Below are 23421 nucleotides of genomic sequence, written 5' to 3'. Positions count from 1 at the left end.
CCCCGTTCCCCCCGTTTGTCTGGAGTTCGGTTTTATCGTGAATAAACGTAAGTGCTCCCCGAGCTCACCCGTCCGCTAGAGTAGCCTAGCACCGCCCTGTTCTGCCCCGTCCTGTCTTGTCTTGTACCCCCTCCCTCCCCGTCTTGCCCCAACGTCCCAGTAGTGGACGTTACACACCCCGTTCGGCCTCTTCGAGTACTTAGTGATGCCCTTTGGGCTCACGAATGCACCCGCCGTGTTTCAGCATTTCCTTAACGATGTGTTCCGTGACCTCCTAGACACCTATGTGGTCGTCTATTTGGATGACATTTTGGTGTTCTCGCCATCACAGAAGACACACGATCAACACGTCCGGGAAGTCCTCTCTCGCCTCAGAAGCCACGGGCTCTTCGGCAAGCTCGAAAAGTGTCACTTCGATTGCCAAGAGGTCGAATTCCTTGGTTATGTCGTATCTACAGGCTGTATCAGCATGGACCCGGCCAAAGTCCAGTCTGTTATCGAATGGAAGCCTCCCCACTCGGTCAAGGGAGTGCAACGGTTCCTGGGATTTGCAAATTTCTACCGACAATTCATCAACGCATACTCCTCCGTGGCAATCCCGCTCAACGAACTTACTCGCAAGGACATCCCCTTTGCGTGGACACCCAAGGCACAGCATGCATTCGACTCACTCAAACAAGCCTTTACGTCCGCACCCGTCCTTGCACATCCCAGGATGGATGCCCCATTTGTGGTCGAGACTGATGCGTCCGACTTTGCCATCGGAGCAGTACTCTCGCAGCCGGACGGGGAGGATGTGCTACGCCCCGTAGCCTTCCACTCCCGAAAGCTGCTGCCCAACGAGAGTCGCTACGATGTGCATGACAAGGAGTTGCTCGCCATCGTGGATGCATTCAAGAGATGGCGGCACTTCCTGGTCGGATCGGCACATCGAGTCACGGTCCACACCGACCACAGAAATCTGCAGTATTTCATGACCGCACGGGCGCTCAACGGACGCCAAGCACGATGGGCCATGACCCTGGCAAACTTTGACTTTGTCATTACTTTCCGACCTGGCAAGCTCCACACCAAGGCCGACGCCTTGTCTCGCAGGGCGGAGCATGGCTTTGAGGAGGGAGAAGGCTCCGCCCGGGTCGAACAGCCGCTCATACGACCCGAACAAGTCCTAGCCAGCGCCATCCATCAAGACGAGGCCGACGACGACGAGAGCGACCTCGACAAGGAGGATGCGCACGCTTGCCCAAATGACCTGGACGATACGCATCCGGATGGTACAGAAGATGCCGACCCTCTCCCAAGTCAGGACGACCAGCACCACCCCCCAAGCCCGGAACGCCAGCTTGAGTTACTGCGTCAGTATCACGACAGTCCGCTCGCAGGACATTTCGGGATCTCCAAGACGTACAAGCTGCTCAGTCGTGACCACAGATGGCCCGGAATGAAGCGTGATGTTGCCGATTACGTGCGCACATGTGATACGTGTGCACGGGCCAAGACTCCAAGACACCCTCCAAGTGGCCTCCTGGTACCACTCCCAGTCCCAAATCGGCCTTGGGGCTCAACATCAGTCGACTTCATAACGGACCTACCGCCAGCAAAGGGAATGGACTCGGTCATGGTCGTCGTGTGTCGCCTGACCAAGATGGCTCACTTCGTACCATGTACCAAAACAACCACTGCTCCACAGGCCGCCTCGCTGTTCATCCGTGAGGTTGCTCGACTGCATGGGATGCCAGACACGATCGTGTCCGACCGGGGCCCACAATTTGTCTCCCGCTTCTGGAGGCGACTCATGGAACTGCTCGGTGCCACGGTCAATCTCTCATCTGCGTTTCACCCGCAGACCAACGGGCAAACCGAGCGGGTGAACCAGATCCTGGAACAGTATCTCCGCTGTTATGTGTCATACCAGCAGGATGACTGGTTGGAACTCCTGCCACTTGCAGAGTTTGCGTACAACAACGCAACTCACGAGTCGACAGGAGTGTCCCCATTCTACGCTAATTATGGCTTGCACCCTCGTTTCTCAGTCCTCCAGCCACAAGCAACGGTCAATCCCGCCGCGGAGGGGCACGCAAAGCTCCTTGAAGATGTTCGTCAGCGTCTGACAAAGGTCTTGACAGAGGCGCAAGAACGACACAAACGATTTGCCGACCATCACCGGGCAGAACCACCGCCGTATGCACCGGGCGACAAGGTGTGGCTCCGGCGGGTCAACATCAAGACCACACGCCCGTCGGAGAAGCTCGATTATAGGCGAATTGGCCCTTACAAGATCAAGAGGAAGGTGAACGAGGTAGCGTTCGAGCTGGACCTCCCAGCACACTTCCGAGTGCACCCGGTGTTCCACACCGCACTCCTGGAGCCGTACCACAAGTCAACGATCCCCAACCGGGATATCCCTCCTCCACCTCCAATCGAGGTGGAAGACCAACTCGAATACGAAGTTGAAGAGATTCTGGACTCGAGAAGGCAAGGGAGGGGAATCCAATACTTGGTCGCCTGGAGAGGCTATCACATCACCGAAGCCACTTGGGAACCCGCTTCGAATCTTGCCCACGCACCACTGATTGTCAAGGAGTTCCACCAGCGCTTCCCAGAGAAGCCAGTTCCCCCCAACAAGCAAGCGCAAGGGTTGTGTAGGAGATGGTATCTCCGACGCTGTGCTGCGCGTACTGCGCGTACTGCGCGGCGCAGTGGGTCGTGACCTGTGCTGCGCTTTGCGTTTTCACGCACCGCAGGCAGGCCACCGCAGGGTATACCTGCGGGTTGCCCCCGTTCCCCCCGTTTGTCTGGAGTTCGGTTTTATCGTGAATAAACGTAAGTGCTCCCCGAGCTCACCCGTCCGCTAGAGTAGCCTAGCACCGCCCTGTTCTGCCCCGTCCTGTCTTGTCTTGTACCCCCTCCCTCCCCGTCTTGCCCCAACGTCCCAGTAGTGGACGTTACATGGTAGCATCGGAAATCCTCGTCTTGTTTTCGTCCTGTTTGTCCTCTTTCTAGATCCTCAAGCTGGATCCCGCCTCTCTTGCCGACCGACTCTCCTCTCTGTCCCTGGAGCCTGCCCCTGCCATGAGCAACCCCCGCCCACTTCCGGAAGCCTTCCTCAAGACCTTCCGTGCCCCAGTGTTTACTGGGAAGAGCCGCTCCTCCTCGGTGGAGGACTGGCTGCAGCAACTCGAGGACTACCTCGATGCTGCCCAAGTCGCCCCCACCCACCACATCGTCGCCGCCAAGCTCTGCTTAAAGGACCAGGCGTACCGTTGGTACCGCCGCCAAGGGTTCGACGAGCAGAGCGAAGGTGTGTTTGACGACTTCAAGGACCGCCTCCGTCGCCGCTTCGGCAGCCCCAATGCTGAACTCATTGCCCGTGACAAGCTATACTCTCTCGTGCAGCGTGGTTCTGTGACCCGCTACATCGAGGAGTTTGAAGACCTCTCCTCCCAGATTGAGGAGCTGGGCTCTGCTGATGCGATGTACCTCTTCCAGAAGGGCCTCAAGCCCAAGATCAGAGAGTACATCGCCAGCAACCCTGATGCCCGCAAGTCCCTGGACGTGATGATGGACGTTGCCGAGAACCTCGACAACGTCCAGTACCATGGCCGCCAGTTCTACCCGCAGCTGGCAGGCGGCCATCGGTCTCATCACGTCCCAGCCCGTCCGCCTCGCCCGGCCCCGCCCGCAAGACCCATGCCTGAGCCCATGGACGTTGACGTCAACGCCATGGAGGCTCGTGGCCCTCCCCGCTCCCGGTTCCAGCAAGCTGCCACTGTCTCCCCCAAGGACAGACAGAAGCAGGAGGACCTCCGCCATGGTTCCTGCTTCTTCTGTCACCGACCGGGACACCAGGCCAAGGAGTGCCCCATGAAGTCGGGAAACGGCCGACCCTACTAGGTGGCTCTGGAGCCCTAGTAGGAGACCAACGCCGTGGATTGCTCAATGCAGTCCACGCGTCTCCAGAGGAAGTTCACCTCGCCCCCTCCCCCGAAGGAGAAACAAACCAAGTGTTGTGCGTCGTGCGAGAGGTGCATGGTGGCGCAAGCCGCCTGCCTCTCCACGAACGTGAAGAGAAAACCAAAATTGAAAACCAAAACAAAAAAGAAAATCAAGAACCCTTGAGGGACAGGACCGCCTGTGCCCTCACCCCTGTCAAGTCGTGTGTGTCGGATGCTTCCGACATGTGTCCGCAAGCCGTGGACGTCGTGTGCAATGGCGTGCTGACGCCGCAGGCCCCCGCAATGGCCGAACCCTATCCAAAATGTCCGAGTGGCCGTGATGAAGCCAACCAAGACCAAGTGTCGCCCGTTCCCCCAAGTCAAGTCATGGTGCAGGAGGCTGTGCAGGAGGACCATGAAGAGTCCCTGCTGTACCTCCCTGCCACCGTCCAAGGTCACACCGTCCGAATGATGGTGGACTCTGGAGCAAGCTGCAACTTTGTCAGCAGACGCTTGCTCCAGGAGCTCAACATACATGCAACCAAGAAGAAGTCGCCGATGAGTGTGGCGCTTGCAGACGATCGTGTGCAGCAGTGCACACACCAAGTGGTCCTGCGAGTGGCCCTCCATCCCAAGTACCATCCTGTCCTGTTGTTCCAAGTGATCGACACCAAGTTCGATGCCATCCTCGGCATGAGCTGGCTTGCTCGTGCCGAGCCGACTCCAGTCGTCGACTGGAAAGGCCGCACTGTCCGTGTTGGCCCTGACATTGTCCTGCAGGGCATGGCCTCACCCAACATGCCACCTCTCCTCTCAGCCATGCAATTCAAGAGGCTGATCAAGAAGGACACGTCGTTCCTCTGTGTCGTGCGTGAGGTCGACGACACCGACCAAGCCGGTCCCGGTCCCCCGCCTGTGGTGACCAAGCTGCTCGACGAGTACAAGGACGTATTCCCCGACCAGTTGCCACAATGCCTGCCACCCCAACGCACCGTCGATCATCGCATCGACATCGAACCAGGCTCGTCGCCTCCGTCAAGACCGACGTACCAACTGTCGCTGACGGAGATGGACGAACTCAAGCGCCAGTTGGATGACCTCCTCGCCCATGGGTTCATCCGCCCGAGCCAGTCACCGTATGGTGCACCAGTGCTCTTTGTCAAGAAGAAAGAAGGTGATCTCAGGATGTGCGTCGACTATCGCGCACTAAACAAACAGACCATCAAGAACACCTACCCGTTGCCCAGGATCGACGAGTTGATGGATCGTCTGAGTGGAGCAAAGGTCTTTAGCAAGATAGACCTCCGCTCAGGCTACCATCAGATCCGCATCCACGAGGATGATGTCCACAAGACCGCCTTCAGGACTCGCTACGGACTGTACGAGTTCCTAGTGCTGCCGTTCGGATTGACGAACGCACCTGCCACGTTCATGCAGCTGATGAACGATGTGTTCCGCCAAGAGCTCGACAACTCTGTCATCGTGTACCTGGATGATATCCTTGTGTACAGCAAGGATGAAGCGACCCATGAAGGTCATGTCGCCCGCGTGCTGGCCAAGCTACGCGAGCACAAGTTGTATGCCAAACTGTCCAAGTGTGAGTTCTTCAAGAATCAAGTCCCGTTCCTGGGACACGTTGTCTCAGGAAGAGGAATCGAAGTCGACCCCGCCAAGGTCAAGTCTGTGGTCGAGTGGCCGCCGCTCGCATGCGTCTCTGACGTGCAGTCGTTTCTCGGTCTCGTCAACTACTACCGCCGATTCATCCCCGATCTGGCGCGCACTGCCGGTCCACTCACAGACCTACTCCGCAAAGAGTGCCCCTTCGTGTGGGACCACCCACAACGCCAAGCGTTCGAGACCCTCAAGCACGCCTTGACGAACGCTCCTGTCCTCGCTGTGTTCGACCCGAACACGGATGTCTCCGTGCACACCGACGCCTCCGACTTTGCGGTGGGAGCTGTTTTGATGCAGGAGGGAAGGCCCGTTGCCTTCGAGTCGCGCAAACTGTCCCAACACGAGATCAACTATCCCGTGCACGAGAAGGAGCAGCTTGCGATCATCTACGCGCTGCAGAAGTTCCGAGTGTACCTCCACGGTACCGCCAAGCCCTTCAAGATTGTGACGGACCACCAGTCACTGCGTTACCTCGACACCAAGAAGAACCTGAGCCGACGCCAAGCGCGATGGATGGAGTTCCTCGCCGAGTACAACTACGAGGTTGTATACCAGAAAGGCAAACTCAATGTGGTGCCTGACGCACTGTCCCGACGCCCCGACTACCAATTGGCGTCACTGTACGAGTCGACTGTCAGTGTCGACAACACGATGCTGGATGTTGTCCGAGACAACATCGCCAACGACAAACAGTTCGGAGAACTGTTCCGAAAGGTGTCTAAGCTCCCCAAGGACGACGAATCATCCGAGTACACAGTGCGTGATGGCCTGCTCCTCCTGAAGAAGGACAGCCGTGTCTGTGTGCCGGACATTCCGTCGTTGAAGACCAAGTTGCTCCAAGAGGTCCACGACTCGCCCCTCGCTGGACACTTTGGAGTCGAGAAGACATACGACCGACTGGCCAAAGTCGCATACTGGCCTGGAATGAAGCGCACCGTCGAGAAGTACATCGAGTCCTGCCATACCTGCAAGATGGTCAAGTCACGCACGACCCGAGAGCAAGGATTGCTGCAACCCCTGCCTGTTCCCGACCGCCCCTGGACCAGCATGTCCATGGATCTCATCACGCATCTACCGACGACCAAGTTGGACCACGATGCAATCGCTGTCTTTGTCGACAGGTTCAGCAAGATGGCACACTTTGTGCCGTGCCAGACGACATGCTCCGCGCCTGACCTTGCACTGCTGTTCTTCAAGCATGTGTTCAAGCACCACGGCCTCCCAAAGTCCATCGTCAGTGATCGAGACCCCCGATTCACCTCCTTGTTTTGGACAAGTCTGTTCGACCATCTCGGCACCAAGCTGAACATGTCAACCTCGCACCACCAACAAACGGATGGACAGTCCGAGCGGACGATCCGCACCCTCGAGCAATACCTGAGGACATACGCCTCGACCAGCCAAGACGACTGGGACATACAGCTGAGTCATGCAGAGTTTGCATACAACACCGCCAAGTCGAGCACAACTGGCTTGAGCCCCTTTGAGGCGCTCTACGGATTCCAGCCTGATGTTCCCACCTCCTTGACACTGACCGAGTCCACGGCTGGATTGCCTCCCAAACCAAGTGCCTTTGTCAAAGATCATCAAGTCCGACACAAGATGATCGCCGACGCGCTCACGGATGCGCAACAAGTGATGGCGAAGTACTACGACCGCCGACACCAGGATGTCTCCTTTGAAGTTGGAGACCTTGTCTACCTGGACGCCGACAACATCAAGGTCCCCGAAGCCCAGTCAAAGAAGTTGTTGCCCAAGTACCGAGGACCGTTCAAGATAGCGGCCCGACCCAGTCCCCTCAACTACCTGTTGGACTTGCCACCTGGAAGCAAGCTCCATCCTGTCTTCCATGTGTCCAAGCTGCGTCGCCACACGACCCGCAGTCCAGCACAGTTCCCCGACGCCGACGAAGGTGTCCCGGACGACGCACCACTGGAAGACGACCTCGGACAATACTATACTCAAGAATATGAAGTCGAAAGGATCGTGAGGCACAAGAAAGTGGCTGATGGGTCACTTCGGTTTTATGTCAAGTGGGTTGGTTACCCACACTCGGGCAACACATGGCAAACACTGGAGGACTTGTCCCATGCACCCGAGGAGCTGAGTAAATACGGTAAACACCTCGAGGAGCCCCAAATAAAGAGCACACGCAGGGCTCCTCGCAGGAAGCCTTCTTAAGTGTGGGAGTGTAGGAGATGGTATCTCCGACGCTGTGCTGCGCGTACTGCGCGTACTGCGCGGCGCAGTGGGTCGTGACCTGTGCTGCGCTTTGCGTTTTCACGCACCGCAGGCAGGCCACCGCAGGGTATACCTGCGGGTTGCCCCCGTTCCCCCCGTTTGTCTGGAGTTCGGTTTTATCGTGAATAAACGTAAGTGCTCCCCGAGCTCACCCGTCCGCTAGAGTAGCCTAGCACCGCCCTGTTCTGCCCCGTCCTGTCTTGTCTTGTACCCCCTCCCTCCCCGTCTTGCCCCAACGTCCCAGTAGTGGACGTTACAGGTTGAGAAGGGTGTGATGTGACGAACCGGCGTGTTCGTCACATAGCGCGTGCACGCAGACTGAGCGACGCAGCGTGAGAACCTCGACCCGGTTCCCCGCACCGACTCTTGCTGGGCCCAAACTATATAAAGGCGCCATCCCCGTCGCCCGAGAGGCCCAGCAAGAGGAATCACCTGTATTCTCCGCCTTGCCCTGCGTCGTTCGCCAAATAAACGACCGTCTCCAGTCCCCGTCCCCCCGATCCCGTCCTGCTTCCGCCCTGCCGTCGCCTCGCTTCCGTCCTGCCTTCGCTCGAGCCTCGCCCGCCGTTCCGTCCTCTCCAGCCCTGCCCGTCCGTGACAATCTCCCGGGACTTTCACTGGCCCCGGCTTCGTAAGTCTGTGCGTCGCTTCATTGCTAATTGTGAAGCGTGCCAGCGAGCCAAGCCGTCCCGTCACTCCCCTTATGGTTTACTTCACCCTCTCCCCGTTCCTTCCGAACGTTGGTGGGACCTGTCGATGGACTTCATCACGGATCTCCCACCTTCGAACGGTTTTGACTCGATCTTCGTGGTTAAGGACCGCCTGTCCAAACAAGCACACTTTGTGCCCACCACGAAGACGGTTACAGGCGAGTGTTAGAACTTGCCCAAAGGTACAAGGGTTCAGGGATCGCGTGTTTGGGGTGCAGGTCATGATTGGGGTGTGGCGGGGCAGTTAGTCATGTTACCTATGCAAAGGATGGCCGACAACGTTCGGGACTTTTCTGCGCAGCTCGTTAGCTTAGTCAATTCATTCATTCCCTTCCTTGATCACGGCGTGGCTTGTCACCGATTGAGCTCGGAGATCAGATAGACTAGACGGCTGAGGTATAAATAGACGGGCTCAGGACGTGGGTAGAAAGCTCATCAAGTGAATTAACTTCTCACTACTCCAATATAAGATCATCACTCTTCTAGACCTTGACTACTCCCGGTTCCCACGCTCTTGTCTTTGCCTCGCCCTGCTCCCGCGTCCGTCCCTAACAAAAAGCGAAGCACCAGGCAGGAGAAACGTGCAAAGGCGAAGCAATGTGACTCAACGTCCAAGAAGCGGATTGGTCAAAGAACCGATTGGGGCGAACGCATGCAAGATAGGCGAAGGTTTGGGGTGGTCAGGCAGGTCATGAGTCACCGGTGGGGGGACACATGACCGGGAGCCGAATTGCAACCAATCGCAGCAAGGCGCGTGCACAAACAAACCGGCGCGTGCGAAGAAGACAAGAGAAGCGGAGCAGCGCGGGAAAACGGAAGTGCGGAAGGAGCGGAAAAGACAGGCAAAGGGCGGAAAATTGGAGGGGAACTGCAAAGCTACACACAAACAAACAGAAAGGCAAAAGAACAGCCAAGTGTGCAGTCAAAGTGGAGAACAAGCAGGAGCTATCCCTAACAGATGGTCAGAGAGTCAAAGGGTTGGGCGAACGAGATGGCCTGAGGGGAGCAGAGAACAAGGTAGAGTGGTGATTTATTGAATACTTCACTGGGGAGGTTTACAAGCGCGGCTGAGGTCTGGTATATAACCGGCTGGTGGCCTGTGCTGACAAACATCTAGAAAGGGGCAATACTGCCAAGAAGGCTCCGCGGAGAATGCTCGGCCTGGAGAGTTGGTGCGTCCAGACAGGGGCTGTGCATCTTGATTTCCTCGAGCACAGCAAGGCTCACCATCCAATCAGTATCGGTTGGCGGCCAGGGTCAGTCTTTGCACACCCGCACAAGTCATGGTTCATGACACGCTCGATCGCCCACTTTTCCCTCCCTTGGCCGCCCTTCGCTGCCAAGGCCTGACTTGTGTATCAATAGCCTGACCCCCGCGATGTGTAGTCGAACCTCAGCGTTCAAAATAGGACTAAATAAAGTGCCTTCTACTTTATTCTCTGAGTGTTCCTCACGTCTCATTTCGAGACTGGTCTTATCTTGAACGGATCTTTGCTTCCCTCGCTCTCTCCGAGTCCACTTCGGACCTTTCCTTTGCTTTCCCTGAGCTCACTTCGAGCTCACTTTCTCTTTTGCTGTTGAGTCCCCTTCGGACTCTAACACCTCGTTGCCCCGTTACCCCGTTACCCCGTTGTCCCGTTGCCCGTCATCCCGTTGCCTCGACAGCTGGGTTATACTCTCTTCTTTGCCCGTTCGTTACAAAACTGGTTTGAACGGCGTTGTGTCCCTGCTGGTTTATTGAGGGCCAAAACCCAGCAGCTTTTATCTGCAATGGCGGGCATCACGGCGGGCGCCTGCGGAAGGCAAACCGGTGGGACGCAGCACAGCTTGGCGCTGGAAGCTTTTCCAGCCCTCCGTGCTGCGCTCCGTAGCACGTTCCGTTGCAGTTTCAGTCCCATCCATGCACGTTGGACTTGCAATTTTATCTCTTGATAATGTTATTGGATAACACGTCTGCATGAGTGCGAGATAATTCGAGGGAGATATGAGAGACCGGTCGGCAGCGAATGGAGGAGCACAACCAGAGCAACTCTCCACATTTCTGGGGGCTGGGCATGGCCGGTCTTGGCGCTGTCCTCTGAATCCTGTCGAACCATGTGAAGAGCCAGCGATCAGCTTCTCTGTTGTGTCAGATCTCAGACTCCTTCAACATCTATGCTCGGACCGGGGTGGGTTGATGGATGGCAATAGGGGATTGCCGAGATCTTGTAGCCTGAACACCGTGCTTTGCCGTCTTGCCAACACCACGCCCCCCATCCACACCGTGTCCAACCGGCAGCCTTCTTCCTTTGGCTGAATGATCGGCTGACCTTTGGCTTGATCGGTCTGGCCCAGTGCGTCTCTCGGATCGCCCATCTCAAATCCAAGGTCACCCTCAAAGGCACCCGCTGTCACGCCCTGCGCTTGATGGATTCAGCTCTGTTCTCATATTTCTAGCACCATTGTTGGATCCATCCTTCAGACGGCTATTTGCGACTCTTTCCTGTGGTCTCTGCTCCTCCGATCGCTTGACCACGCCGCTGAATCCAAATCATCCACAGCCGCTGTCCTATTTACTGGGCACGCTCGCATGTCGAGTCCCATTTCCTCGCACCCAGTCTTCCGGAGAGGAGAGGTCGTGTTCGTCTCAGTGTTCCTTCAGTTAAACAAGCATCACCCGCTGGAGTTTGAAGCTCTCGATATCAGGTCATGCATTCGTGTCGACCCCAGCGATTTCAACGGCGTCCCAATATATTGGCCAGCGATAATCTATAGAGTCCACGATCAGGGGCCACACCACAATGTTTGGTCGACCCCCTTGGTGATCAAGTCATCGAACCCAGCCTCACGAGTTGCCGAAGATTTAGGTAAAGCTGTCGTCCAAGTCCAGACTCCCCAGATCTTTGACGGAATCGTTCAAGCTTCATTCATAACCTACGATGTTCGGCTCAATGGTCTGAACCTGGATCAGCTGCGACTCCCCGAAATGTGCCTCTGCCCGTGCGCCTACGTTCCGCCGTTTGGCGGATATACGTTCCTCGACTCCGTCGACCTCAAATCGCTGGAACTCGCTGAAACGACGGCGCCATTGGATCCGATTCTCATCAAGTTTTTGCTGTCGCTGAAAACAACCGAGTCCCGGCTGGCTGCGACCCATCTCCCACACAAGACTTGCGCACTTCGGAACTCGATCCAATTCTTTGAGGTCGCTCGGATTGGTGGCGAGGTTCTGTTCCTTGGCGATCATATCTGGGCGAATGTTGGCGACAAACCCACGCTTGTTCGAGTCGACACGATCTACCGTTATCTCAACGACCCCAAGCTTCTACACTTCTCAGGCATTGTCATGGGCGAGCCTGTCTTCCAGCGGGAGGTTCGCTTCCCGCACTTCCAGATTATGGGTCGTGTCTATGCGGGTTATTGGCTCAACCAAATGCGCTGCCGACGATTTTGTGTCTCTGCCAGCCCGTGGTAGAACGAGTTGGCTCGATACAGACCGAGTTGGCCCGACAACAACATTTCCCTCACTTTGTCTCGCGGCCACTCAAATTGTCAGCAGTGCCAACAAACGGACGAAACGAGATGTGCTGGTTTAAAGGTCGACGGTGCCCGACCTCTGCATCGCGGAATAGATGTGCCTGCTCCACATATCTGTCCGACCGTCGCCACCTCCCTGTTGGGGGAGGTGTGGGTTACCAGTGTCCAGGTACCAGATAGATGGCGCTCTTGGACAACTGAAGATGGTGGCAACTTGACGCAGGCCGAGGATGATGTTTGGACACGACGGGCGATGGGTACGTATTCATGTATCGGCAAATCACAGCGTCCTGGGATAGTAGTGTCGAGCTTGCAGCTGCCTCAGACGGATCCTTCCCCGCCTAGGATCCGAGGTGGCCCTGGCCATATTCAGTGTTTCCAAGAGCACCATGCATCGCTGGCAATGCGTCGTGGCGTCAAAAAAGGACTATGCATCCAGCCCCAAGACGTAGCGGATTGCTCGGTACTTTGAGCAGTGCAGGTCGATTGTGGAGATCGGAGAGCGACCAGTGGTCTTTACTCGGAGGTGATCTGTTGAGTTGCATGTGGTTCTGCTTGACGCAAGCTCATCCTACACCATGTTCACGAAGCGGGTGGTGCCCCGTTTGCCAATGTATAAAGTATCTGCAGCTGTCTCCATCTGCCTCCATCTACCTCGAAACGGCCTCACCCCAGCAGGTCCATCATTACGTACTATGAATAAGCTCTTGACCTGACCGTAACTGTGACTCAACAACTCAGGAATTGGCGTTGCGAATGACATACATGTTGCGAACCAGCGGTTTGACCATCCCAACGGTCTGCGAAAGTCGTATTTGCTTCTCTGATGATATCGCTTCAAGTGTATTTCGACCGGATGATGATCGAAGAATGCAACATATCGTGGGTGGCGTGACTACTCAAGAGTCCATCATGATCCTTGCTCCCCAGTTCAAGTTGGCACAAATCGCGAGGTGGGAGGGGGAAATCGCCAAGGACAAGCTGACGTGAGCGGCCTGCCCGAAGGATAAAAGCCAGGCTCAGGGGCTCTAATAATTTACAAAGCATGGTGAGATTCGATGATCTCGATCTCTTTCAAATACAGACTGCCGTTCTGCACTCCCCCAGTGTTGGCTGGCGCTGCTTGATAGAAGGAAGAGGGCATATGGTCCACGGAAACGACGAGGTCCTTGCTAAGCAGTGGTTTTAACCGCCTCGCCATTGACAATACGTTCGTAGTAGGGATCTGCAAAGCAATCGATGGTGAGTGCAAATCATGGGATGATCAACGGCCAACCAAGCATCATGAGCAGCACAACAAATTCAACTCGAAACTCACCGACAACAGCAACAGGCTTGACGTCGACAAGGGTTGATACACCTGCGACACCCATGACACCCGCAATGGCCAACAGCTGGGCAGTCATACGGGCGTTAATGACTTTCTGGGCCTGGGTGATATCTGTTCGTCGGTAGTTGTAGCCGAGGGCGGCTACCATCGAAGTGGCCCAGAGGCCGGCTTCAAGACAGACAAAACAAAGTTGCAGGGTCAGTGTCGGCAGTGTTGAAAGCCAAGGGCTCGGGTCAGCCGTGGGTGACGATTGGCCGACAAATTCCGGACAGCACCGTTGCAGAAATGAATGTGGTTCATAGGATTCTTACCAACAAACTTGTAGCGATACTGGATGAAGGCATTTTTCAGCCCTTCAGCGCTTGTGAAGTTGATCTGATCGCTTGAGGTAAGAGGCTCGATTTCGCTTTCGTGGACAACCGAGAACTGCTGAGCAAACTCTCGATCGACACGCATAGCAACGACATCACTGGCAGTGAAAAATCCGGCGATTGTGGAGGCCAATACGAGAGACACCTGGCGATGGGGTGGAGGATGAGAGTGTTTAGATGTGGGTGAGGATGCGAATATGAGCGGAAAGGGCAAGATGCTCTTGATGACCAAGCTAAGATCATCGCCAACGGTGTTGGACAAGCGGAGGGATTCCGGGTCGCCACAGCAAACTCGAATGCGCACGGTTATCCGAAACCTTGGCCCAGATGGCCAACGAATCCAAGCAAGCCGCACGAATCCAATCCAACGAGCCAACCCGAGTGCGCACCATGGATCCAGAAACACGGACATACCTTGATGGGCAGGGTCAATCGTTGGTAGAAGGGCCACCGCTTCTGGGCAAAGGCCGAGAGTCCCAAGGCAGTGGCGGTCGTAGCCAGGCCGTAGGGAGCACTCTCCTTGATGACTCGCCAGTGCATTTCATTTTTGTTGCGATACCGCAGTTGCTTGGCGGCTCCACCAACGATATCCTCGTTTGGGTCTTCGGTTGGAGGAATGGTGGACATGGCTGGCGCTTTAGACAGGTGTGATGAGGGAGGATGTAGATGCGACCTGGGAGGAGACGAGAGCAAGCTGGACGGATGCGACCCAGCGAAGGATGGCCGATGGACAGCCGGATATATACCCCATCTCCAAAAAAAAAAAAAAAAAGTCGCCAGAACGGCCAGGGCGGGATTGGACAGCGCAGACGGAGCCGATGGAACGGGGGCTGTGGGCCAACCCCGCGGCGGGGACAGACCGGACTGCGCGTGGCAGACGCGACATCCCACAGTCCCTGTCGACACAGACTTGCGCGCCATCGTTTGCAGCTGTGGCACTGGCCACGCCGCAGTTTCTGTCGGCCCAAGCCCCCACTTCGACAGCGGCCGCAGCCACGCGTCCCGCCTAAACTGGCCGTGTCGCCGCGTCGCCGCATCACCTTGCGCAATCACACATCACCATCCTGACTGCGGGTGACTCATGCCGCCGTCCGAGGCCGCCTGTGCACCGCCCGCGCGTCTTCTCCCCATGCGATGCTGGCACCACGCGCAGCATCGCCCGCTGCGCTGAGTGGTCCAACCCCACATCACGTGCTGCCGCGCCTGCCCATTGGCTGGCGGCAGTGGGCTCAGCGAGCCGCCCGGATTCCTGATCCTTCCCAGGGCCCTGTTTCGCGGCCCGATGACATAGCCGTCCGATAATGCACACGACTTTCGCCGGCCTTGGCTGCATGCCGTCGATCAGCGCTCGCATTGCTGTGTGGGACTCGGATGAAGACAGGGAACAGAATCCCTATGCCTCACCCGCCAAGGCGTCGTCCCTTGCATTGACCTGCAGCGAATCCGTCTGCAGCGGCTCGCTGGTGCTCGCTGTACCCACTTGACACACACCACAATCCGAAGCAGCCAACTTGACTGTCCCTGAGGAGTCAGTCCAGGAAATGTGGTTCCGTGGTCTTTCTAACATGCTGTATCCCTTCACAGATGGCAAGTGCCTCTGTGACAAGAATCCACAGAGGCAACTATCTGCAATAAGTGTTCTCAGCACTACCCCCATCAACCCATGGGCCACCAAGCGCATGTTTCGATAGGCTCGCATATCCGTGGCCAACCGTCATGGTCGCTATCGGCACTGCCGCTGGCTATACCGCCGTGATCGCGCTCGAATGCTGGTTCACACAAGTTGTTCAGCCTGCTTGCCTTTCCGTTCCCGTCGGGCGTCTGTCATCGACAACATTCCGTCTTCTCTCGCGTCTGTCCTCACCAACATTTAGCTCCGCCAGCACTCCTACTTGCTCTGTTCGGCTCTCCCCCATCCGCGGGCAGACGGCAAGTTCCCGCGCATGCATCCTCCCCACGCACCTTGCCTGCGGTTGCCTGCAAGCCAACTCTATTGCGCCTGTCAAAGGGCTCATGCTCCACGCAGACTCTTGAGCCTTACGTGAGTTTAGGCAGTTTATTTTGAGATGGGACTTTTCAGCCCACGGACGGCTTGTGCGGATTGACGGGCATCCATCGGCGCTCCCAGGGGCCCGACAGTCATTTTCCTCTTCACCTGCCCACCAAGGAAGGGACGCATATAACAATCCGCATCGGCTGGCTTGTCGGCGGGTCCAGCTGCGTCGCAGACCATAGTGTCGGTATCATCACCACAAATACCATCGCTTATGAAGCCGTAACCCATGTTCGAGGTGGCTTCCTTGACATTAATGTATTGAAGTTGACTGAGGCAAGCAAAATGCATTAGGTGGCGGCCGCAGTCAGATCACACAGCTGGCCGGAAGTGGAGATGCATGCAAAGCGCCAGGATTAGCGCGTGCGTTCCCGTCAACTTTGGCGGCGCTAAGCTATCGCCGACCGACAGGGACCGATTCTAGTTCTTATAGTATCGGACTCGGCCTGAGTGTGTGAAAACAAATCGTGGATATCAGAGCGGTGCAGGTGTAGTAAAAGGTCGGGCGCCATGTGATATTGCTGGGTAACAAAGCGATGGGAGGGATCGGACCAGTCCTCCAGGTCCAGGCTGGCGGTCTGGCGACCACGAAGCACAAAGGTTGCATCCTCTGTCATTCACCCGTCCCATCCTGCCCACGAATACACCCTCGCCCTCATCCCCACCCTCGCCATCCCGCAGAGCCTAAACCGCACGCGGCCCAACGACATTTCACCGTGTTGCAGGCGTCGCCATCGCTCGTGTTCCATACCAGTGTCCTCAACAAACTTGCAGTCCCGAACGGAGCGGTACATCGCAAGGAAGATGTTGGTGTCGTCGTAGAGATAATACTTTCCGAGGAACTTTTTCACATGCTCGGTGGCCTCGACGGCTGTACCACGTTGAACAAGCACAAGCATTTGGTCATTAGCACAGCACAGAATGCAGCTAGTGGGGCCGACACGTTTGCTCTTACCGTTGTAGTGAGGCATAGTCGAGAACAGGTGGTGGACGACGTGGGTGTCGGCGCTGTTGCAAAGTGACACCGGCGCGGATATGGGATAACAGGAAAATCACATGCATGAACCAAGGTGGGGGAGAGCGGTGGAGGGTCAGTGTTGGGGTCGTGATGGGGCTCTGCGTTGCTGCGGGGCGCGGACTGGTCGCCATGCAGCAACAGCAACAGCAACAGCAACAGCGACAGTGACAGTGACAGCGATTCCCTACATGTGGTGGTGGAAATAGTTCAGGACGCCATAGTCGCGGTCAACGGTGGCAAGGGCACCCAGCAGGAAGGTGAACTCGTCGTCGTCGTAGTGAGGAACCTTGGAGTCGGTGTGTTGCAGGAAGGTAATAAAGACCAGCCAGAAGTTGACACCGAGATAGGGGAGGACGTAGTATTTGAAGACCGCGATAGAGCCAAAGTGCTGGCCAGCGACAATCAGGGCAATCACGGTGAGAGCAAAGCCAATGTCGGAGTACACAATCAGCAGCCACTGCTTGGGCTCGAAGATGGGCGAGTTGGGGCGGAAGTGCGAGGTCCAGGTTTTGTACTGCTGGCCGGAGGCGTTGAAAAGCAGGTAGGCAGGCCAGCCGATAAAGAGGTATTTCAATGCGCGGAACACGTTCAAGATCGGAATGTCATCCATGATCGACTCTTCCTCAAGCGTATCGACATTGGCAGGAGGAGGAGGAAGATTAAACTGGCTGCGGGTGTAGGGCACAAAGACCTGGTCCTTGGTCAGGTGGCAGGTGGCCTTGTGGTGTTTCTGGTAGAAGAATCGAGTGTGGAGGCGGTGAGAGCAGGAACGAGAGCAGGAACGAGAGCTGGAGCGGGTCGGAGGAGAGGCCAGAAGCGGCGTATCCATGCCGGGAGCTAGCTGTTGCGCAAAGTGACCGAAGCCACCGGAGGGAAGTACGGGCGGAAGCAACAGTATCGAGCTGGCGAATCTAGTTCTGAGATTTAAAACCAGTCATGCACAGCGGCCCCAAGCAAGCGACAATGTGGCATACCGAGTGGGTAATCTTCCATGAAAAGTAGGGGACAAGCAGAGCCGAGTGGAGGACCCAGCCGACGAGGTTGTTGACCCAGGCGTAGTCAGAGAAAGCCTGGTGGCCACATTCTAAAGCCCAGAAAAGCTCATGGTCGGTGAGAACGTGCAGCGGGCGGCAGTCGATTCCGACTATCAGGATCAACAACGCTGCGCGTCCAAGCGACAACGATCAAGCAGACACGCAGTCGTGCGAGTAGTAGCTCTCCCCTCGCTATGGCCCGTCCAGCGTCTCTACTCCGGTCCCTTCTCGGATGCTCGGCGATCGGGCACGATCTGCATACACAAAGCTTACCGTGAGCAATAACCCAGACGCCAGTCCAGACGACGCCTTGGCAAACCCAGAAGACAGGCCACATGATCCAGTTGAAGGGATGGGGGAGATGGTCAATGTAGGTGGCGCCATACCAGAGAATGGCCTGGATGATCAGATCGTGGGCAAGCGTGGCAAAGGACTTTGCGAGCGAGCGCTTGAACAAATGCGGGGGGATGCAATCGCGGACGTCCTTGAGGGTGAACTTTGGGGTCTCATGGTTGAGGGAGTAGGGGGCCGAGGGCACGGTGCGCTTCTTGGAAGCGGCGGCCGAGGCAGCAACGGGCTTGGTGCTGGAGACAGCAGGGCGCTGGCGGAGTCCTGAATCCATTCTGGCGGCGATCGGATCAAAGGAGCAGGCGGGTGGAGCAAGCGAAGCAAGAACGCAACGGACAAGAGGCAGCGGACAGCAGACAGCAACCCAGCAACCAGCCCAGTTGTGGTCGGTCGATTGGCGAGGAAGGGAGAGCGAGGGAAGGGGGATGTGTGAGAATTTATGGAAACAGCGATCAAAAAAAAAAGTGATCGCCATACAGGAGACGCATCTCGCGGGAGGTCGAGCGAGGGGCAGCACAGCACTCCAAGACAGCACGCGAGACAGCACACACAGTACATGAGAGAGCGAGCGAGGCGACAGCGAGAGCGAGAGCGAGAGTGAGGTGGCAAGACCGCCGGCCCGTGCTTGGACAATGGCGGGTGCCACAAGACCGAGTGTTTTGTCGCCCAGCGCGTGCGCCATTGCACCGAGTGTATTGGATGTGTTGGATGTGTTGGATGTGTTGGATGTGTTGGATGTGTTGGGGCGAGTCGTCGAGCCCGACACCACCGCAGCCGGTCTCTGCATCTACCTCTTGGCCCTTCCCTCGCCCGCACTCGCCCTGTTTCGCTCGCGGCTGCCTCCGCCGAACGGCACTTGCACTTGCACTTGCGCTTGCACTTGCACTGCGCGGTCTCGGGCGGTGCCCAGAACTATCTCCTTGTTGGCTGCCGCCCCAAAAACGCTCTCCAGAGGCAAGCACGCCACCCGAGTCATCGCGCAACTCACACTCAATCCAGGCACGCGCACTCGAGCCAGACACTCGAGCCACACACTCGAGCCACAAACTCGAGCCACCCACTCGAGCCGGATCCAGCCGCACTTGCCTCTTTGGGCAAATGGATTCTTCGCTTTCCTCCCTCTGATCGCTGCTCCAGTCGGTGCCGAACCCCGCGACCGGCCTGCCGGCTTCTGCGATCCGGTCTTCCTCCCATGTCCCGCAGGTCCTCTCGGGCCCGCAAGTCCCGTTCGGCCCCCAATGTCAGGTTTGTCGATCTCGCCCGCCTTGCGGCAATGCTATCCCTGCCACGGACATCTGCTGCCAGTGGTCCTGCATCGCTTCGCACCGCCAGGCACCCATGTCGCTTCTCAGACGGCTCTACGCTTCCTCACTCACTGGCCCCTGCACCTGAACCACCAGCTCCGCATGGTATGTCGGTTATGCCGAGGACAACGAGTCTGTCGAGGCCATCATGAAGAAGTTTGAGGAGCTCGATCGCCTACAGATGGAGGTCCAGCGGGAGCAGCAAACACAACTGCAAGTGCAGCCAACCCAGAAAAAACCCAGATCCAAGCGCAAGACGCCGACAGAGGTCGTTTCAGAACATCCATCATCCAGTCAGCCCCGCGAGGTAACCCGTCCAGATGCCGCTGCTGCTTTGACGGCGGCCGGCATCGACTGCTGAGCCGCTCTCGGTGTCACTCCGAAACGCTTCCACCGCCCTCGCAAAGCAATGTACATGTCGTGTGTTTCTCAGACACCCGTATGTCTCCATGCAATTGATCGCCTTAGTCGGCTGCCCAAGAAATCGAGCCGATTTTATCACAGCAACAGTTGGAGGAGCTTTTCAAACGAACCTCTGTCTTCAGTCTTCAATCGGCGCTCACATCGAATCCGTTCGAAGATGAAGAGGTCTGGCTTCAAAATCATCCCCAGGATGACACCAACTCGGTTGAAGAGGAACCCAAGTAGGTTTTCGAGTTGTATTTGCACTTGCGTCTGCTGATCTCGTGTCGTCGTACTTTAGGTATACCGTCCTATTTCCTGGTGGCGATACTCACTCTCAAGCCTGGCGTCCATCCATATCCTCCCTGATCCAGCGACTATCAAGTTGTGGACGACGACGTGTGGGATAGCGACATTGCTCGAGAACGGCCTCCGCCCGAGCCATCCCGCTCGCCGTCGCCGTCGCCACCGCTGTCGATTGGGCTGTCCCTGTCCCCGGCGCCGCTTTCAGCTACTCAAGAACAGCCAAGTTCCGCCCCAAGTCGGGACACGGCTCAGGCGGCCTCTATGGGTGCACCAATGGACTCATTTCGAGATATCACGGAGGCGATTCTGGCCGATAGTGAACCTGTTGCTCTCTTTGGGGTCCAGTTTGAAGATTTCTCCGACTATCAGCTCAACATTCCTCTCGACACCGAGTTTGGTCGGTTGTGTAGCGCATATCCACCATCGACGGCAATGGAGATGAGAACTCTCTCTCCAACCGGTCGTGATCTCCCGAGCGCAATGGATTTGAGCTTATTCGATTGTGCATCTCCTCTGGAGTCCATTGAGGCGGACGATCCACCTTCGATCGTAATTACCAGAACGACCATTGACACCAAAGCCCTCCCTGCTGAGCGACTGTCGCCTCGACAACAGTTCGACTCGCTCTCTGGCTCTGATAGATCGCTCCACCTGCTCCAAGCTGTAGAGCCATTGCCGCCGTCCCCTCAATCTTTTGTAGCCCAAGATGTGCCCAGCGAATTGATACGCGGCAAAGATCCGACCCCCTCTGGATCCAAAAAACGAAAACGGGAGGTCAATCGCATCAGCAAGTCTCGAGCAACACAGAGAGTGGATACGGCTTCCAAACCCAGCTCTCAGCCCGAGTCGCCTGCGATGGCACAGAGACCAATGTCAAGACCGGAGCCGGGGGCAAAATCCCTGTCGACAATTCAAACACAAGTGGCTGAGTCTGAGTCGATACCAACCTTGACTCTCTCGGTTACAAGGCCCACTGCTCAAACTACCGCAGCGACATTAGCATCAGCAAAGCCGTCCCTGAAACCGGGGCCGACACATGTGACAAGTTGCACTTCATACGGGCCGTGCCTCCTTGCAGACGCAGTGCCTCCCACACCACCCCCTGTATCACAGCCCGCGGCCCCGATCTCTGTCTGTGTTGATTTGGCCTCGCCAGTCTCCCTTCCTCCGTCATCCGAGTCCACGGGTGGCCCGCCCTCTCCGGTCGACATCATCACCATTGCAGAATTGGCGCTCCCTCCAAAGCCCAAGGAAAAGAAAACGATTGACCGGGAAATCATGATCAACCGTTACAGATCGCTTGCAAACGAGATCCAGGAGCGAACTGCGACCGTGTACATTGCTAAGAAACCACCTCCGTAAGTACAGCTCCAGCCGAGACTGTCGAGAGCGCCAAGGCTATTCGTTAGCCTTTGGGCAGCTCCAGGAAATGCTCGGGCAGTTGTATATATGCCTCTCTTGTAAGCTCTGAGCGATAACTCCATCTCTCGTGCGCGATATGCTTGCGCTTTGCAGAACCATCGACCCCACACTGCCGACCTACATCCGTATTCCGGCGGCGCCAGTTTCCCGCGCATGGCTCAAGACCATTGAGCCTTTCGAGCATTCGCAGCAACCACTATGCAGGTCTAGGTCCGTCGCTAGACCCACCGGGTTCTCATCTTTCCCGATGAATATATCCATACTCGCATGCCATTCACTCCGTTGTTCCTCAGTTCCGATCAGCAGCACTGCCGCATCTTGCATTAACAACACTCTGTGGATACAGGCACCTTGAAGCTGATATCTTGAATATGGACCTCAAGAGCCTCGGGAACTCCTTTCAAGCAGTCCACATGGATCCCCCCCTCACGTTGAAGCGTGGGGGGGAAAAGGGAAAGGTCACTCCTGAGCAGCTCGTAAGTATCTGCATGCTGCAGTGAGCGATCGCTGCTTATGTAGGCGGTATCGGTCGCTGCGACCGCCCTGAATCGACAGTCTACTCGACCATGAGGTACAGAGCACCCTCAGACAGGTCCTGATCAGCGAGCCCTATGCTCCCGCCCCACCTCCAGTGCTCGATAGACATACCCTCGATCATCAAAGTGGGCTTTATATTTGTTTGGGTCGAAAAGGAGTTCACCCCCGTAATCCTGCGGATATGTCAATCGTGGGGATTCCGGTATGTCGAGAACTTTGCCTGGATCAAAAAATATGTCAACAACAAGATTGCGCGTCAGCCCTACAAGTACTTTTGCAAATCCAAGACAACTTGTTTGATTTTTCGAAAGGTTTGCATGCGACGCTGCTGTATAGTCGTGGGGAGGGGGAGTGCTCCTCTTTAGCCTGACCGGATCATTGCCGCGCACATTCCTGGTGTGGTGCCGCTCGAATCGCGACTGTTACCTTGCACAGATTAGATCGTAGCTGTTTCCCAACTGACGGCGGCGCACGCCGACCTGCCACACCCACATCCCCTCGATAGGAAGGCGAAATCGAGATGCGACATCAACGCAACCCTGACTGCGAGTTTGATTTCATCAAGCCCGAAACACCAGGTTGGACTGTGATGGGGACCTATGCACTATCATGTGCTTGAATCGACATTGGCAAGTCGAACCTCTTTGTCAAACCTGCTGTAGCGTCGCTGAGCTCAATTCGTCCATGTACCCTCATGAAACCGCAGGTGATCCGAGAGAACAAAAGCCGCCGTACATATACACTGTCATCGAGACACTTCTCCCCGAAGCCTCCCGCGGGGATGGCGACAAGCTCTTGGAACTGTATGTTGATTGTACCGGGCGTCCGTATCGACCGAGATGCTTCTGCGTGTGAGGCTGCTCTCAGGGTTTCCTGTGCTCAACTGTCTGCCCTGTACTAACGACATCGCTGGGATCCGCTGGGGGATGGGCAACCCTGTGGTCACGTAAATTACCGTCTCTACTTGTTGCCGCTCGATCCTAGGTGGTCTCGTGATGGATTCAGCCGCGAAGGCTGGACAACCGTCACCGACATTGCATACGCCGAGACGTTGACCTGAACATCCACCAACAGAAAGCATATGGACCTCCGAGCAGCCGGCGTCCGCCTTACGCCAATACCACTACCACCACTACCACCACTACCACCACTACCACCACTACCACCACTACCACCACTACCACCACTACCACCACTACCACCACTACCACCGTTACAAA

At 56.5% G+C, this 23421-nt stretch overlaps 4 protein-coding genes across 4 annotated transcripts; 2 read left to right on the top strand and 2 right to left on the bottom strand.

Moving 5' to 3' along the window:
• Nucleotides 1–10863: 10863 nt before the first annotated feature.
• Nucleotides 10864–12171, top strand: BJ171DRAFT_139690 (uncharacterized protein). Its single transcript, XM_053105710.1, has one exon. It carries the CDS (start codon nt 11130–11132, stop codon nt 12012–12014), a length of 885 nt encoding a protein of 294 aa, XP_052965824.1. The 5' UTR covers nt 10864–11129; the 3' UTR covers nt 12015–12171.
• A 986-nt stretch (nt 12172–13157) lies between these two features.
• BJ171DRAFT_139694 (uncharacterized protein) lies at nt 13158–14486 on the bottom strand. The gene is made up of 4 exons (XM_053105711.1): nt 14192–14486; nt 13718–13922; nt 13395–13574; nt 13158–13301 (listed from the first exon to the last, which is right to left on the bottom strand). Exons 1-4 carry the CDS (start codon nt 14402–14404, stop codon nt 13249–13251), a joined length of 651 nt encoding a protein of 216 aa, XP_052965823.1. The 5' UTR covers nt 14405–14486; the 3' UTR covers nt 13158–13248.
• A 1331-nt stretch (nt 14487–15817) lies between these two features.
• Nucleotides 15818–18636, bottom strand: BJ171DRAFT_509473 (fatty acid desaturase-domain-containing protein). The gene is made up of 6 exons (XM_053111398.1): nt 18156–18636; nt 17823–17932; nt 17037–17578; nt 16786–16838; nt 16582–16701; nt 15818–16276 (listed from the first exon to the last, which is right to left on the bottom strand). Exons 1-6 carry the CDS (start codon nt 18502–18504, stop codon nt 16251–16253), a joined length of 1200 nt encoding a protein of 399 aa, XP_052965822.1. The 5' UTR covers nt 18505–18636; the 3' UTR covers nt 15818–16250.
• A 729-nt stretch (nt 18637–19365) lies between these two features.
• On the top strand, nt 19366–23406 carry BJ171DRAFT_568837 (uncharacterized protein). Its single transcript, XM_053113536.1, has 10 exons — nt 19366–19475; nt 19631–19841; nt 20003–20178; nt 20311–21600; nt 21758–21874; nt 22011–22140; nt 22297–22512; nt 22707–22779; nt 22908–23004; nt 23186–23406. The coding sequence occupies exons 1-10, from the start codon at nt 19423–19425 to the stop codon at nt 23259–23261; spliced, it is 2439 nt and encodes an 812-aa protein (XP_052965821.1). The 5' UTR covers nt 19366–19422; the 3' UTR covers nt 23262–23406.
• The last annotated feature ends 15 nt before the right edge of the window (nt 23407–23421 follow it).

The sequence above is a fragment of the Polychytrium aggregatum genome (assembly GCF_025602895.1).
Source record: "Polychytrium aggregatum strain JEL109 chromosome Unknown BJ171scaffold_23, whole genome shotgun sequence".
Classification (NCBI taxonomy): Eukaryota; Fungi; Chytridiomycota; class Chytridiomycetes; order Polychytriales; genus Polychytrium; species Polychytrium aggregatum.
This window is presented reverse-complemented; position numbering and strand designations above follow the sequence as displayed.

Excerpts from the sequence above, each read along its gene's own strand:
- BJ171DRAFT_139690 (XM_053105710.1), top strand. The coding sequence starts at position 11,130 with ATGTCGAGTCCCATTTCCTCGCACCCAGTCTTCCGGAGAGGAGAGGTC.
- BJ171DRAFT_139694 (XM_053105711.1), bottom strand. The coding sequence starts at position 14,404 with ATGTCCACCATTCCTCCAACCGAAGACCCAAACGAGGATATCGTTGGT. Across the intron at positions 13,923-14,191 it reads GATTGACCCTGCCCATCAAG|GTGTCTCTCGTATTGGCCTC; the intron begins GTATGTCCGTGT and ends CCCCATCGCCAG. Across the intron at positions 13,302-13,394 it reads CAAGCCTGTTGCTGTTGTCG|ATCCCTACTACGAACGTATT; the intron begins GTGAGTTTCGAG and ends ATTGCTTTGCAG.
- BJ171DRAFT_509473 (XM_053111398.1), bottom strand. The coding sequence starts at position 18,504 with ATGGATTCAGGACTCCGCCAGCGCCCTGCTGTCTCCAGCACCAAGCCC. Across the intron at positions 17,933-18,155 it reads CGTCTGGGTTATTGCTCACG|AATGTGGCCACCAGGCTTTC; the intron begins GTAAGCTTTGTG and ends TCTGGGCTTTAG. Across the intron at positions 17,579-17,822 it reads CATGGAAGATTACCCACTCG|AAACACCACAAGGCCACCTG; the intron begins GTATGCCACATT and ends TTCTTCTACCAG.
- BJ171DRAFT_568837 (XM_053113536.1), top strand. The coding sequence starts at position 19,423 with ATGTCCCGCAGGTCCTCTCGGGCCCGCAAGTCCCGTTCGGCCCCCAAT. Across the intron at positions 19,476-19,630 it reads CGTTCGGCCCCCAATGTCAG|CTCCGCATGGTATGTCGGTT; the intron begins GTTTGTCGATCT and ends CTGAACCACCAG. Across the intron at positions 21,875-22,010 it reads CAACCACTATGCAGGTCTAG|GCACCTTGAAGCTGATATCT; the intron begins GTCCGTCGCTAG and ends CTGTGGATACAG.